This window comes from Danio aesculapii, chromosome 9 (genome assembly GCF_903798145.1).
Source record: "Danio aesculapii chromosome 9, fDanAes4.1, whole genome shotgun sequence".
NCBI classification, from domain to species: Eukaryota; Metazoa; Chordata; class Actinopteri; order Cypriniformes; family Danionidae; genus Danio; species Danio aesculapii.
In genome coordinates this window covers 11,304,673-11,319,756 of record NC_079443.1, presented here as the reverse complement: position 1 = coordinate 11,319,756, position 15,084 = coordinate 11,304,673, and the positions used below count along the sequence as shown (strand labels likewise).

The following is a 15,084-nucleotide window of genomic DNA, read 5'->3' as shown; positions in this document are numbered from 1 at the left end:
CCTCCTCTTTCAGGTGGGTTCACACGGTTTGCACTATGCACTGGTCACTACTAACTGAAAGGAGTAGAAGCACACAGTTATTTTGTTGAATAAGTTGCATCTAAAAGTTGTGTTTCAAAACCGCCCAAGTTTTGTCAACCTGTCTATGCCACTTTTTACAGCAAATTCAAAACCGCCCAATCTGGCAACACTGGAACTAAAAAAAGGTTCTTCTATAGCATCACTGCAAAATCTAATTTCTGCAACCTTAATTTTTGAGAGTTTTGGGATGCAAATTTCACCATATATTCATTGATTCAGTAGTAATTATATATGTTTATAATAGGAATTATGTATATTTATATTAGAAAAGTTGATGCATTTCTTCCATTGCATATACAGCAGGGTTCTACTTTTACTGAACGAGGTAATACGTAGTAAATATTTTCTTGAGTTCTTTAAATCTGTTCCTAATGTGCTAGATGAAGACACTAACAAGATCATACTTTAGCAGACCACTTATTTCTCTGGTTTATTACCCCTCACGGCTCTGAAAGAAAGTATAGTCAGTCTTAAAACCTCTCCACATCATGCTGAGGATTATATTTCACGTGCTATGTTTGCGTTGTAAGCAATATAATCGACTTTCATCTGAAGTCACCTGCTAAAGTAATCCTCCCATGCGCCAAATATGCATTTTCTTTTTTGCCGTTTTGGTGGGAACACATCTGCCAAAAGTGGTAATGTAAAATGCATAAGCTTAAAGGGAGAATTCACCCCAAACTGAAAATGCTGTGTTCTTTTTTTAATCACCCTTCACTTGTGCCAAACCTATTAGACTTTCTTCCATTAAACATAAAAGCAGATCTTTTAAAGAAAGCTCGAACCCTTTAACCATTGACTTCCATAGTATTTGTTTTTCCTACTATGGAGGTGAGTGGTTACATGTTTTCAGTTTTTTTTTCCAAATGATCTTCTTAAGTGTTCAGTAGAACAAAGACATTTATAAAGGTTTGGTACCACTTGAGGGACAGTAAATAGTGAGTTTCATTTTTGGGTGAACTATCCTTTTAAGGTATCTTTTCCTGCAGCCTTTTCCTGTGAATGTGTTCCAAATAGGGTCTTATTTACAGTTTAAAAATTGTGTTAGCCATTTTGAAAAGAAATTAGATTTTTCAGTTGAGATGTTAAAAATGGTAAAATCGAATACTCATCAATATTCTGGCGAATCCATGCTTAGTATTATGAGCAGTGTTGCCAGATTGGGCGGGCTGACAAAACTTGAAAAGTTTTGAAACATATATTTTTATGCAACTTATTTAACAAAACATAAATGTGTGCTCTGACTCCATTCAGCTAGTAGCGACCAGTGCATAGTGCAAACTGCATGGACCCACCTGCAAGAGGAGGTGAAGGTAAGTTTCAAAGTATTAAAATCTGACTCCCTGGACAAATCAGACTTTCCATCGCGTGCAAGCACATCATGCAGCGCCTGAAGTTAAACTCACAGTGGTTTATCATGAAACTTTTATCGATAATTTTTTCTGCAATTGACAGCAAGAACAAACATAGAAGCATTGTCTGATTGACAAGCAGCACCTAATTATGTTGAATAGAATTTAAAACGCCAAATTGGATGAATATATACCCCATTTTTGAAAGTAAACATTATTTATTCCTTGCATCTTCTACCTTGAGGTGTAGAGGCTAAACAAAGTTTTCGCCACCTTTCCCTATCTGTTCTAGTGCAGTTTGGGTCTACTCTTCTCTTTTGGAATGCTAGGTTAAATAAGTCCATCCATGTTTGAGGCCTACTTTTTGGACATCTTCCTTGGGTTCTTGCCTCTAGCATCTGCTTTGGAACCTTGTGGTTTTTCATCCTGACAACATGACGGAACCACCTCATCTTATACCTGTCAATCATTTCAGTCAGTGGTTTGACTTGTAGGGTTGTCCTGATGGTCTGGTTCCTTACCCAGAGTCTCTACGAGTTTTGGTGGTTACTCGTCTAGAGTACTGCGTCTCATTTGCCTGCAATGTGTTGTTCCTGCTGCTAGTAAGTGCCCAAAGCTCACACCCATAGGTATGAGTAAGCACATAGGTGGCGTTATAAACGGCTAGCTTTGTTTTGATGGAGATTTCTCTCTTTACCAGAAAGGCTCTGTTTAAAGCGTGATATAGTCTGCCAGATGCAACAACCCTCACGTTGAGATCCTTATCGGGTTTCCTATCCTCACTTAAAACTGTTTAAAGGTATTTTAACTCTTCCACTTGCTTCAAGACAATGTTGTCCAGCTTTATAGAATGTTGACATGTTTTTTGCTTATGACCATAGTCTCAGGTAGTATAGTCTTGAAAGTAAAACATACTCTAACAGGTAATGATCTACACAACAATAAGTGCAGTGTGATGGTGAGAGGGACGCAGTGTTTCGATGTGATCCAGTTATGTTGTAATTTTAAAATTGTGGTTATGTGACTGTTGATGTTGGTTGCTGTATGGTTAAAATGGTACGACTTATGAGTTAAAGTAACTAGGTTAATTTCTAATTTAATTAAATAAATTATAAACCTAATATTTTGGGCATTTGCTTGTGTGTTTGGGCTGGAAAAAGTCAGCTATATCTGGCAACACTGAACATAAGGAAAATGAATGTGAAGTTGATTCATTTGCAGCAGTTAACACTGAACTAAAATACTATCAAGTACAGATTTCTGGAGCATTTTAGGGCATTGTCCCATCTATGGGGTGTCTTAAATTTTTTTTTATTTTATAGAGGGATGTAGATGTAGAACCTTTACCATCAAAAATGTGCTTTATAGTGGAAAAAGGTGCTTTTAATGTTTCACGATACACATTGCTTTTCGACAAATTATTCCTTGCTATCATTCACAGCATGTGAACTGTTGTGAACTAGCTGTCTAAAAAAAAGATCTAAATAAGAACACAACCAGAAAATATAAATAGACTTTTCTTCATAGTTTCACCTATACCACTAAAAATGTCTCTGATCCAATTTGCCTTGTTTAAAAGCTGTGTACTGAAGAGCTTACTTCTATTGGTCCATCATGGAGAGTCATGCTACTTCTTCTGTTAGGATCATGTCATGAAGCATCCCACAATTGGGGGTAGTTTGTCACCCCATAGGAGAAACACACTACAAGATAAAAAAGATTAATTGTTGAGTCCTGACACCCATGTTCACGAATCAACACGAAGCCTTACATCAAACTGATCTAACCCACTGGATACTAGGTTTGGGGTGGAATTTCATAATATCATATCCAGTCAGGTAAAGTGTATTTTTATTGTAAGGAAGTACCTATTTTACTCAGCAGAAAGTTACAACTTAAATATATAGTAGTATAGTATTTGTTCACTAACAGGAGAATATTTGGTGGCACTTTATATTAGACGACCTTAACTAGTATGTACTTACACTGAAATGAATCATTCGTTACAATGTACTTATTGTGTAAAGGCATGTTTTTACTTATGATTGATTTAATATCTGCATTTAATTGCATCGGTAATTAATTTCTGTAATTTCACGGTTGAGTATCCCTTAACCCACTTTTAAGCCTACCCATACCTCCAAACCTGTCCCTAACCTTGCCCATATCCCATCTCAAGAGCACCAAGAAGTGTTCTTCAATACAGCATGAACACAGCAAGAACATTGTATTTATTTTTTTGATGCAAGTACATTGTAGTCGAGGCCACCTAATATGAAGTGGACCAAATATTTTAGATGCTTTTAGTGCGTTGATACTGTACTTTTTACTGCATCTGCCAACATTGTGTCCTCAGTCAGAAGAGCACTAGCAGTACTGAGGACATGGGTTCCATGGCCAGGGAATGCATGAATTCATATTGCTTTGCCAAATGCATAAAATACATTTTGCATAAAAAAAATCATCCCTAGACATGGAAATTCAAGAGCACTGTCAAGAAATTTTCATTGAGATTATTTTCTTCTTTGTAGAAGATGAAGAAAATGCCTCTAGATTCTCAATCTTACAGATTTTTTTACACATTAATCACGAGTGTGATTGGTGTGACACAGGAATTTGTTACCATTGCGTTCCAAATTGTCGTTTTATTGGCTGTTTGCAGCTTCAGTCTCCAACCCACCTCTTTTTATCTGTGTGTAGGAGATAAAGATGGCAGCAAAGTGACCACAGTGGTGGCGACTCCTGGACAGGGACCTGACCGGCCACAGGAGGTCAGCTACACTGACACCAAGGTCATCGGTAATGGCTCTTTTGGCGTGGTTTATCAGGCCAAGCTCTGCGACTCAGGAGAACTGGTGGCCATTAAGAAGGTCCTTCAGGACAAGCGATTTAAGGTAAGACTGAGACATTCATTCCCTCTTGCTCCCTTGAAATTTTGGTTTGAACTGACATCACAGGGTTGTGCCTTTAATCAAAATTTAAATTCGATTTTGCCCTCCAATGATTAAGAATAAAATCAGGAAAAAGCGCTTATTGTTTCATGTCTCGCCCTCTTTGTAGCAGTCTACAGTCGTTTTTCTGCCTAGCTCAGTTTCAAATCAGCAAAATCATGACTTTAGGGACATGTAAATTCATCTTTAAGCCCAATATGTTCTCACGAATGGTGAAAAACGTGTAAACATTTTTGTCAAAATGCAACATGTAGTGATTACTCACATAAAACCTAGTTTGTTATGTAATAAATGAATATAAAGAGATCAGAATGAAAAGACGTGTAAACCTAAATCAGTAAAGTAAAAGTGACAGCGCACTACATTCCTGCTGTTGGCTGTGCTTATCATTATTAATCAAACAACAAAAGACAAGGACAAAATAAAGTTAACAAAATAAACAATAAAGTTAATTATGATCAAGTAAAATGGTAAATATAAAGCAAACCTATGGTCAAATGTTTGGGCCATTGTTATTTATTAATTTTCAGAATAATGTTGTTGATTTATAATCAATAATTATCATTAAATTTTTTGGTATAATTTTATACCAAAATTATTTTACAACCTACTTATTTCTCATTCGTGACTTGTGAAATACCAATGCAATCTCAAAGCAATTGACAACTTTTGGATCCAGTTGCTAATTCATCAGATTTTTTATGATCTCATTCATAAATTTAAGCATGATTTTCTCATCTCTCAATGATGGTTGGGTTTAGGGGTGAAGTTTGGGGGTGCCTCCTTTAAAAAATTTTTTATCTATGAAGGTATATGAATTTGTAATAATCACCCACTTTTTGTCAAGTGAGATCAGCCATTGTGTAGTGGGTGGGGAGACAAGGCCTCTCTCCTGTGTATTCACTCCCACCTGCTTTCGCTTGACTTTTGTCAGTGATGGTGCTGCGCACATCAGTGAGTTTCCAACATTTGTCAGTAGTTAAGGCGCAAATGGTCTGTTTCCACTGAGTGGTACGCTTTTATGGTACGCTTTTATGGCCGTTTTCACTGTCAAATGGTACCAAAAGGCGAACCATACCGTACCACTTTTGGGTACTCTTTGCAAAGGGTATCTAGCACAGCAAAAGGGTACCAAAAGGCAGAGCTAGAGGCGCAGCTGAACACTATTGGTTTACAGAGATACGTCACTAGTGTACACAAGTAGAGGAATGAAAACAAAGAAACCGCCATTTTTAAAAACACAGCAGAGACATTACATCGTAATACTATATACATATAATAACGAGCCATGTTCGACTTGAGCTCAAACAAACCTTGTTGTCAACTTGATTAACATCCACAAAGCCTAGAAGAACAAAATCTGCCGTGTCCTGTTTTTATTTTACAAGGCCGACTAAAAATGCGAGTGGTTTCACTTTCTCCAGAGTACTCGCGATCGCTCGTGTGCGCGTCTATATTTGCAATAACGAACTTCTTGAGCTGATGATAACAACGTGCACGTGATTACTGAAGTGTTTCTGACATCTGATCCTTTCAGAAACGGACAAATACAAGAGTGATGTGCGAAAAAACAAAGAAGAAGCTGGAAAAAAACCAAAAGGAGCAAATGATTCTGTCAGCAACCTAAAACATGAACAAACTGCCGTGTTTAACTATTTCCACTTTTTGGACTATTATGAACTCGGAATGATGGAATTACTCTCTAACAAGAGATTACATGTGCTAGTGAAGACTAAAGATACAGACGAGAGGTTTGCACTTACTGTGGGCTATATGTTACGTGTTTTTGAAGCCAAATAAGGGCCTAAATATGCTGTGTGTAGTTTATCTGTAATTGGTAACATATGAGAGACCTATGTTGCATTTATAACGTTAATTGTAATTTATAATTGCAGACGTTACAGTAGGCTATTTTTATCATTGATCTGCAATTATAATCAAATCATGTTCGTAGAAAGGTTAGTAATGAACATTTATACACAATTACTTGTATATAAAGCATCTGTTTTGTGAGAAGTGCTTCTCATATGATATGTAGACATGTAGATAGACATTTCCTTGAGCGAGAATGACGTTGATTGAAACTTTCTGTCGTATACCACGCCCACCAAAAGAGTACCCTTTTGGCAATGTAAACGCAAGCCTGATAAAGGTGTCCCATATCGACCCGTACCGTACTGTACTGAACCACTCAGTGGAAATATGCCAAAATTGACACAAGTAATTAAAAAATCTGCTTCAGTCAGGTTCACGTTGTGAAAAAAATATCAAAATGTTCTCTGCTGATTATATTAGACTTTTGTTTTCAATTATTAATCAGTAATCAAATTTAAATAGTTTTACGTTAGAAATGCAGTCTTGAATTTACAAACAGTGGTCAAGAACCAGAGAACAGATGTAACACTGATAAAATGTAGTTTTCAGTCACGCTCATATAAAAGTAACATTCAACTCGTTTAGTTTTGCCTTCATTTTTCAGTTGTGACAAAGCACGACTTGCTACTTGCAATTGTTTTGGGCCTCATACTGAACCTGTGAGCCCTTAAAATATTGTGAAGGGTCTGGATGCAGACCTGGTGCAGTTGAAATCTGAGCTGCATGCAGTGCTTTTAATGCTCACACCTAACTCCACCCCTAACCCTAACCTTCACAGTGACGTCACTAGCTCCATTGAGTGCATTGTGTCTAACATTGCATCTCTGAGAAATACATTCTCAGCTTGCATCCTCAAGGCTGCATCCAGATACTATAGAAAATAGTTTCTATTTTCCACCTTATTAATGACAACCTTGGTTCTAGTGAGTTTCATCTGGAATAAAAGCACATGTGTGACAGCAGCAGACGTTCCTTACATCATCCCTTTCATGCACTGCAGCAAAAAAGTATGATTGACATGAGAAAAATGTCCCCTTTTCTGAGCTGCCACAGATGAATGCTGCTGTCCTGAGAGTGACTCTAAGATCAGATGGTGGTGTTGTAAATTAAATATAGCTTACTCGTGTCCACAAGCAATTTTTTGCTAGTGTGCAAAAGTTGACCTTGTTTCATCATGACAGTGACCGACATGCATGAGCAGTGTCTGTTAGAGAACTGTACCGCATCTATGTGCTGCGTGTGTGTGTGTGTCATGTGAAGGGCAGCATGTGTAAAGTGACCTGACAGAGATATTGACACTATGATTGTGAAGTGGTGTGTGTGTTTTGTGTGTATCTCTGCTGTATTCAATTCTCCCTGTGTTGGGTCCTTTTTTTGTAAAAGTGCTATAAACCTATACACCATGTTAAACGTCTTAAAGTTTTTGTTTTTTATGACAGGGTAGTGTATAAATAGACAGGACGTGAGGTTGTTTTTTCTTCTGTTGAATACAAAAGAAGATATTTCAATAAAATGCTTACTTCAAAATAGCTTTTAGAAAAAGAGACTTAGGTTTGAAACAAGTAAAGGGTGAGTAAATTTTCTTTTTTGGATGAGCTATCTATTTAATGTAAGATTGGCACACTTTCGACAGGAGTATTTGCAAAAACCTTGATGGCATGTTTATAAGGCTGTATAGCATGTATTCTAGAAATTCCAATAAATAAATATATTCAAGATAGCAGTGAAATGTTAATTATAAACACATAATTCATTCTATAGCTATAATAATTCATATAATTGTATATCTAATTCAAAATAGTAATGTTTTTAAAAAGATATGGGAGGAAAAGTTCCATTTCAGTATGTTTGCACTTGCCTAAATACTCCAGGGAAATGTTTACCTGGAAAATGTTTTAAAAAAAGCTTTGAAACATAGTTTTTTTCTGCCACCTCTTACTATTTTTATTAGTTTTGTGTTTTGAGCAAATGCATAGGTTTCGCAAGAGCATACAAACACTTTAAAGTCTACTCAAAGTTTTTGTGGGCACAATTAAAAGATTTTATTCCTACATTTTTTTCTCTCTTTCTTTATAAGAGAATCTATATCAGTATATATATATATATATATATATATATATATATATATATATATATATATATATATATATATATATATATATATATATATATATATATATATATTTATTTATTTATTTTTAGATTTATGCATCACATGACATATGAATAAATAAGCTTTCCATTGGTGTATGGTTTGTTAGGATACTGTAGGTTAATATTTGGCAAAGATACAGCTAACTGAACATCTGGAATCTGAGGGTTATATCAGCAAAATTACCTTCTTCAATCATCAAAGGCTGAATTTACACGACATGGTTCAAGTGACCCAATTCAGAATTTTCTCTCCCATGTGGCACAGATCGCATATGGCCTATGAACGTGTAAGCAGGAAAAAATCACATGGATTCCGATTTACTCAAATCAGATTTAGGCCATGTTCATATGTGGTAATTTATCCAATATGATTCCATGATCCCTGCCCTTGTGTCTGCATTGTAAGCAGGTAGATCGGATTTTCACCTGTCAATGTGAGTCATACATCAGTAAAAAATACAGTGAATGATGTCAACTCTGACACTTTCATTTCAGAACAGACTTCAGCAGAGTCCCAAACCTTAAATCTCATACACGAGGACTAAAAAAGCTTTTATATTATTATTTAAGCATATTATTATTTAAGCATGTTAATGAGAGTGCGCGAGAACAACATTTGCATACACGTAAACAAAATGAACTAATATAAAATTATTGCATACAAAACGTGCATAAATCACGCTATGGACATGACAATAAAATCCCTACTAGTTTAAAAAACCTTAAATAGAAATATATTGACAAATGAGAACTTTTCTGTCATAAACTATAGCAAAACAATTTGTCAAAAATGAAAATAAAAAATGAAACTCTGCGAACAAAATAAATACAGGATTGTTGAAAAGAGCGCTCTTTTATTATCAGCTGTCAGTCAGCGCCCGCTCTTTTTTTTCCGGCTCAATGTGCCTTTTGCCTTGTGCCTTGATAATGCAGACAATTGGATACTAGTCACTTTTAAAAGATGCTGTAAGCAGGTCAGCAAAAAAAAATCAGATACAGTCACAAAATCGGAATCAACCCTTAAAACTTCAGTGTAAATATAGACAAAGTTGTCTAAATAAAGTTCTTAGCAATGATGTTACTGATAAAACAATGGGTTTTGATATACTGTATCTACAGTAGGTCATTTGCTAATTATCTTCATGGAACATGATCTATGCAATACAATACAATACAATACAATATTTATGAAGTATTTATAAAGCACATTTAAAATCAACCAAAGTTGACCAATGTGCTGTACATAGAAGTACTATGACAGAGAAAAAATCAGAATATAAAAGAAATGTTTAACAAATAAAAGCAATAAAACAGCAATCAAGGAGTATTAAAAGCGAGAGAAAATAAATAGATCTTTACAGCTGACACACTTAAACACAGAAATGGAGGGGGAAAGTCTAATGAGAATTGGTAGAGTGTTCCAGAGTTTAGGACCAGCAACTGCAAATCCTTGATCACCTCGTTTTATGTGTTCTAGACAAGTGAGGCACGGTTGAGATCATAAGATTTCAATAATCGAGAGTGAGTATATGGACAGAAACAAGTCTGTAAGGTACTGAGGTGCAGGATTGTTGACGGGTTTGTATACAAATAGTAAAATTCTAAAATCAATTCTGTATTTAATGGGTAACCAGTAAAGTGCAGATAAAATAGGAGTTATCTATAATATAATAATGATTTTTTGCATAAAAGAAATATCTATATATTTGATCCATACAAAGTAATTTGGCTGCTGTCTACAATATTTTCTGTGCAACACAAGACATTTTGTTTCATTTCGCTAGCAGGAAATCAAGGCCAAGATAAAAAAAACAAGCCTCACACTGTGTTATTTTCTAAATAGCATTCTTTTTTTTGCTCAAAGAAGTCACAATACTCAAGCAAAGTCACTCAACTTTCTGTTTGCAAGGAACTTAGCTACATGCTAACACTGTTAAAATGAATTTCTAGCTGAAAAAAATGTAGGTCATGCTGTTTTTTAAGGTAACATTTGCAAATGTTCTAAAATCAAACCTTATAATCTGTATTTTTCCCTTACACTCTGAAGTACTTCACAATTAACATCACTCATTTGGTAAATTTAAAGCCCTGAGCTTTTATCTTAGCCACATGCTAACATTAACCTCTTTTTAAAATCACTAGCCAAAGCACAGTAGGTTAAGTAAACCAGGCGGTTTGTCCTCAGGACTGACACGTGTTGTTTCGGAAAATAGTTCAATAGTGAACACGTCATGTATAAACACCTCTAGAGCACTGTGAGGTGTGTTCGTCATCTAATTAGCTAATTCTTTGCACATGATACTCTTGCTGTTATTTCTGTCATTCCTTTATCACCTTCAGTGCATGCAGTTTGCTCTTTTTGCCTCAAAAATCTGTATGAGTGTATTTGAAATATCTGTGTAAAGTGTGTCAAAAGCTGTTAGCCTATGAACTTGACTCTGCAACAAACACATATTAGCATGTACATGATGCTAGCATGCAAGCGTTTAAAAATATTATCTAAAAAGTGCAATCATCTTTTATAGTAGTTATATATAATCACTAAAAAGAAGCAGAAGGAGATTTCAGCACTTCTATTTGGGTCTTATGCAAATCCTTGTGTGATTTAAGAGTGCAGATGAAGTGATGTAATGGGGGTTTTCAGTGCAATCGATCATTTTCCATGAAGTGATTGTGTACTTGGCAGTGTGCATGTAGCAAAGGTACTGTTTGCTTGTTACTTCGACAAATATAGCTTATTTTCAGTCAACCACTTACAGTGCTGAATTATACAGTGTAGAAATATTTAGCATATTCTAATTATATATTTTAGCTTTTTGAAGATATTCAGTATCAGTATTGATATGACACATCCTATTAAAGTTACAGCAACTTTAAGAATGTTTCATGATTGAGACCTCTTTTCTCGAATTATTGTCAAGAAAAGATATTATTTAATCAAATTTATTTGACCTAAAAATATTGTTCAACATGGGACATGCTATATGTAAATAGTAGGGCTGCTTGATATTGGAAAAATCTAACATTGCAATGTTTTTTATTTTGCGATGTTTTTATATATATATATTGCGATATGAATACATTTTCATTCGATGACCTAATATCTCTATTTGGAATGGACTTATAATGTTAGATTTAGTGGGATGATTCTGCACCTCTAGAAAATCAACAATCAATAAACAATCTATAAAATTTCTCAGACTCAACCTTATTATCCCATTTAGGGAAGCTAAAATTGCAGCAAGGTCCCATAACGCAGGCGAAGTTCCATGTACACATTAAGAAAATATTACCCCACAACATCCAATACATCATATTGAAGGTGCATCTCCCTCCCACCTGGACTCATTTAATGACCTAATGGCCACCATTATAAAAGTATTTCTGACTCTATTTGTCCTGCAAATAGGAACTCTAAAACAACATCCTAATGGCAACAGCTGAAACACAGAGTACAACGGGTGATCCGGGGTGCATAGGATACCCTGAGCTCTCTTTAAATCACTAGTATGGTAAATTACTGTTGGACCAGTTTGGTTAAAACGGATCTTGCCTGCCACCTTCACCAGACTACTTAACCTGTTCTTGTTTGACACACTCAGATTACCGTACCAAGCTACAATGCAGAAAGATAAAACAGATTCAATAAATTGTTTATAAAACAATGTCATCATAGAGGTACAAACCTGAAACGATCTCAGTTTTCTCAGAAAAAACAATCTTTGTTGGACTTTTTTTAGACAGCCTGAGTGTTAGGTTGAAATGTCAACATATTGTCAATAACAACCCCTAAATATTTATGTGTGTCCACAATTTCAATGTCCAAGCCTTTAATATTTGTTATACTGGGGGTAGGAGAAGCCTTCCTGTAATCTACCACTATGTCTTTTGTTTTATTTACATTCAACTAGAGAGAAAATCTATCACACCAGGAAGTAAATTCTTCCACACCAGGACCATGCCCCAAATCCTGATAGTGGAGGAGACTCACAATCACCAAATCATCAGCATATTTAATGATATGACAGTTTCCGTACATACTCCGGCAATTGTTAGTATACATGATGAACAGAAGAGGTGAGAAATTTTGGGGTCCCCGACACATTTTCGTTGATGTCTGTTCTATTTGCAGTGTTTTTTCTGTGTTGTGAGGATTTTCATGCATGTGTTTAGTCAGAGATTGACTATTTAGTTGCGATGTGACTATTGGGAATGATCACATTGCAGTATCAATGCTGAATCGATAAATGTGCAGCGCTAATACATTGGGCCTTATATATTCAAAGTAAAAAAATAAATAATTAAAAAAGCAACTTTTTTTGGAGGGGGGGGGGGGATTTGGTTAATATAACACAGACAAAATATGCCATAATTTTCATCACGTTCATCACCAAGTGTGTGTGTTTAATTGATGTCTAATAGTTGTCTAAACATAGACATCTTGACTATTTTTGTTTTATTTTCATTTTTGTTTGGCTATTAGATATCTATTAGAGTCACTGACAGCCCAAAAATAGCCTTGTTTTAGCAAAAATTTTATGTTTAGACATCTGATGTCACTGCCGGGCAGTGTTTTAGATAATTTCACAAGGTTTCGTGTAAAAAAGTACATCTCTGGATGTGGGTATCCAAAGGTTTTTCATTTATTTATTTATTTAATTTTTTTTTTATTTGGGGAGGGAAAGTCCAGGCAGAAACCCCCTTAACAGCTGCAGAGTGTAAGCGTTAAATGCACCAACATAGCAATACATAGTAATGCAGAGCAATTTATATTAGTAGGAAATAAAACACTGAATCATAATTTTAAGTTGATTTACTGAAATGAATAGTTTCCCAGTTTCCTCTTGGCATTAGATTAAAATGAACACTGCTCTTTTAGTGTGGTTCAAGCCTGTATAAGTGCAATACATCATAAAATCTAGTGTTTTTGTATTTGTATTTTTGTATTTGTTGTTTTAGGTTCATACTTGAAAATAATAGTGTTGATGCTAAGTGATCTTGGTTTAAATGCTTTTCTTTTAGGTTCAGAACAAACAAACCAACTGTACCAAATTATAAGTGTAAACACAGACTTAAAGTCGTCATGAAATTACATACTAAATCAGACAAATTTCGGAGCATGCTGCAAAGTGCAATAGGATTAGTCAGTTCTGATTTCTTGATGACTTCATCAAAATCATATTTCCTTTGATAGCATTGTGACGACACACCGAGAGTGAGAATTTGGTAAAAATAAGCAAAACAGGATCCTTAAATGAGAAAACAACAACTATTGTTCTTTATGAAAGAGGTCATGATTAGGTTACTTTAAGCCCAGTGTGACAGACGCTAACTCTATGGAGGAAGTTGTGTGTATGTGTGTGTGTGTGTGTAAATGAGGGACCTGAGACTGTAAGCACAGTTGGCAGTGCTCATGTGTTCACAAATTACCACCCACTGTGTGATTGTAATGGCTAACAAACACCACACTCACAAACCCGGTTCGATTCCACACCCCTCCCTCTGTCCCAGCAGGTTGCTTTTCACAACTACATTGCAACCATACCAAAATAACAGGGTTCTCTAAAATACACAGTTCTTGAAATAACAGCAAAACTATTTAGGTCAAATTCGTGCCTTTAAAAAAATGGAATTATTAGTATAAAATTTTCACATGGCAACGCAGTGGTGCAGCAGGTAGTGCTGTCACCTCACAGCAAGAAGGTTGCTGGTTCAAGCCTCGGCTGGGTCAGTTGACATTTCTGTGTGGAGTTTGCATGTTTTCCCTGCGTTCGCGTGGGTTTCCTCCGGGTGCTCCAGTTTCCCCTACAGTCCAAAGACATGTGGTACAGGTGAATTGGGTAGGCTAAATTTACCGTAGTGTATGAGTGTGAACGGATGTTTCCCGGAGATGGGTTGCAGCTATAAGAGCATCCGCTGCGTAAAACATGTGCTGGATACGTTGGCGGTTCATTACACTGTTGCGACCCCGGAAAGAAAATGAATGAATGAATGAAAATTTTCACATCTCAATTCAATTCGCTTTTACAATGTAGATTGTGTCAAAGCAGCTTAACATCAAAGTTTTAGTAAATTGAAACTGTGTCAGTCCAGTTTTCAGAGTTGAAGTTCAGTTTAGTTTAGTTCAGTGTGGTTTAATTTCAATGCTGAAAGTCCAAACACTGAAGAGAAAATCCATCTATGCGCAGCTCCATAAGTCCGGAACCATGCAGGCCAGTGGTAACAGTAGTGAGGAAAAAACTTCACCTATTGATAAAAGTGAACGAAAAAACCTAGAGAGAAACCAGGCTCATTTGGGCATGACCATTTCTCCTCTGTGAAAACGTCTTGTGCAGAGCTGCAATCCTCATCTTTACATGTTTGCCAACGAAGTACACATTGTAATTTCATTTGTATGTTTTGGTATAATTTGCTCGTCCCACAATGACAGTTGAGATCAAGGATGGGATGGGATGGGAATACATAAAATATTTTTTTATCCTCTTGAAGTTAGATTGGATTATTCAAGTAAACCAAAAGTAATTAAGATCTAGTATTGGTTCTTGCTTCCTGTTGCTTCAATTTCCTGTTTTTTTATTTTGTTTGTTGGATATAAAGTTGGAAATTTAGAAATCATAAAGACCTTGATTTTGTCAAAGGCAATGTGTTCAAGGAGAAAGAACTATTACAAC

At 35.7% G+C, this 15,084-nt stretch overlaps 1 protein-coding gene across 2 annotated transcripts in view; it reads left to right on the top strand.

The window, feature by feature from the left end:
- gsk3ba (glycogen synthase kinase 3 beta, genome duplicate a) overlaps positions 1 to 15,084 on the top strand; it is a 107,122-nt gene that overhangs the window by 35,695 nt on the left and 56,343 nt on the right. For both annotated transcript variants that reach the window (XM_056464785.1, XM_056464786.1), the window contains exon 2: positions 4,134 to 4,327. In XM_056464785.1, coding sequence (XP_056320760.1) covers positions 4,134 to 4,327 — 194 coding nt within the window. The remainder of the gene's footprint in view (positions 1 to 4,133; positions 4,328 to 15,084) is intronic.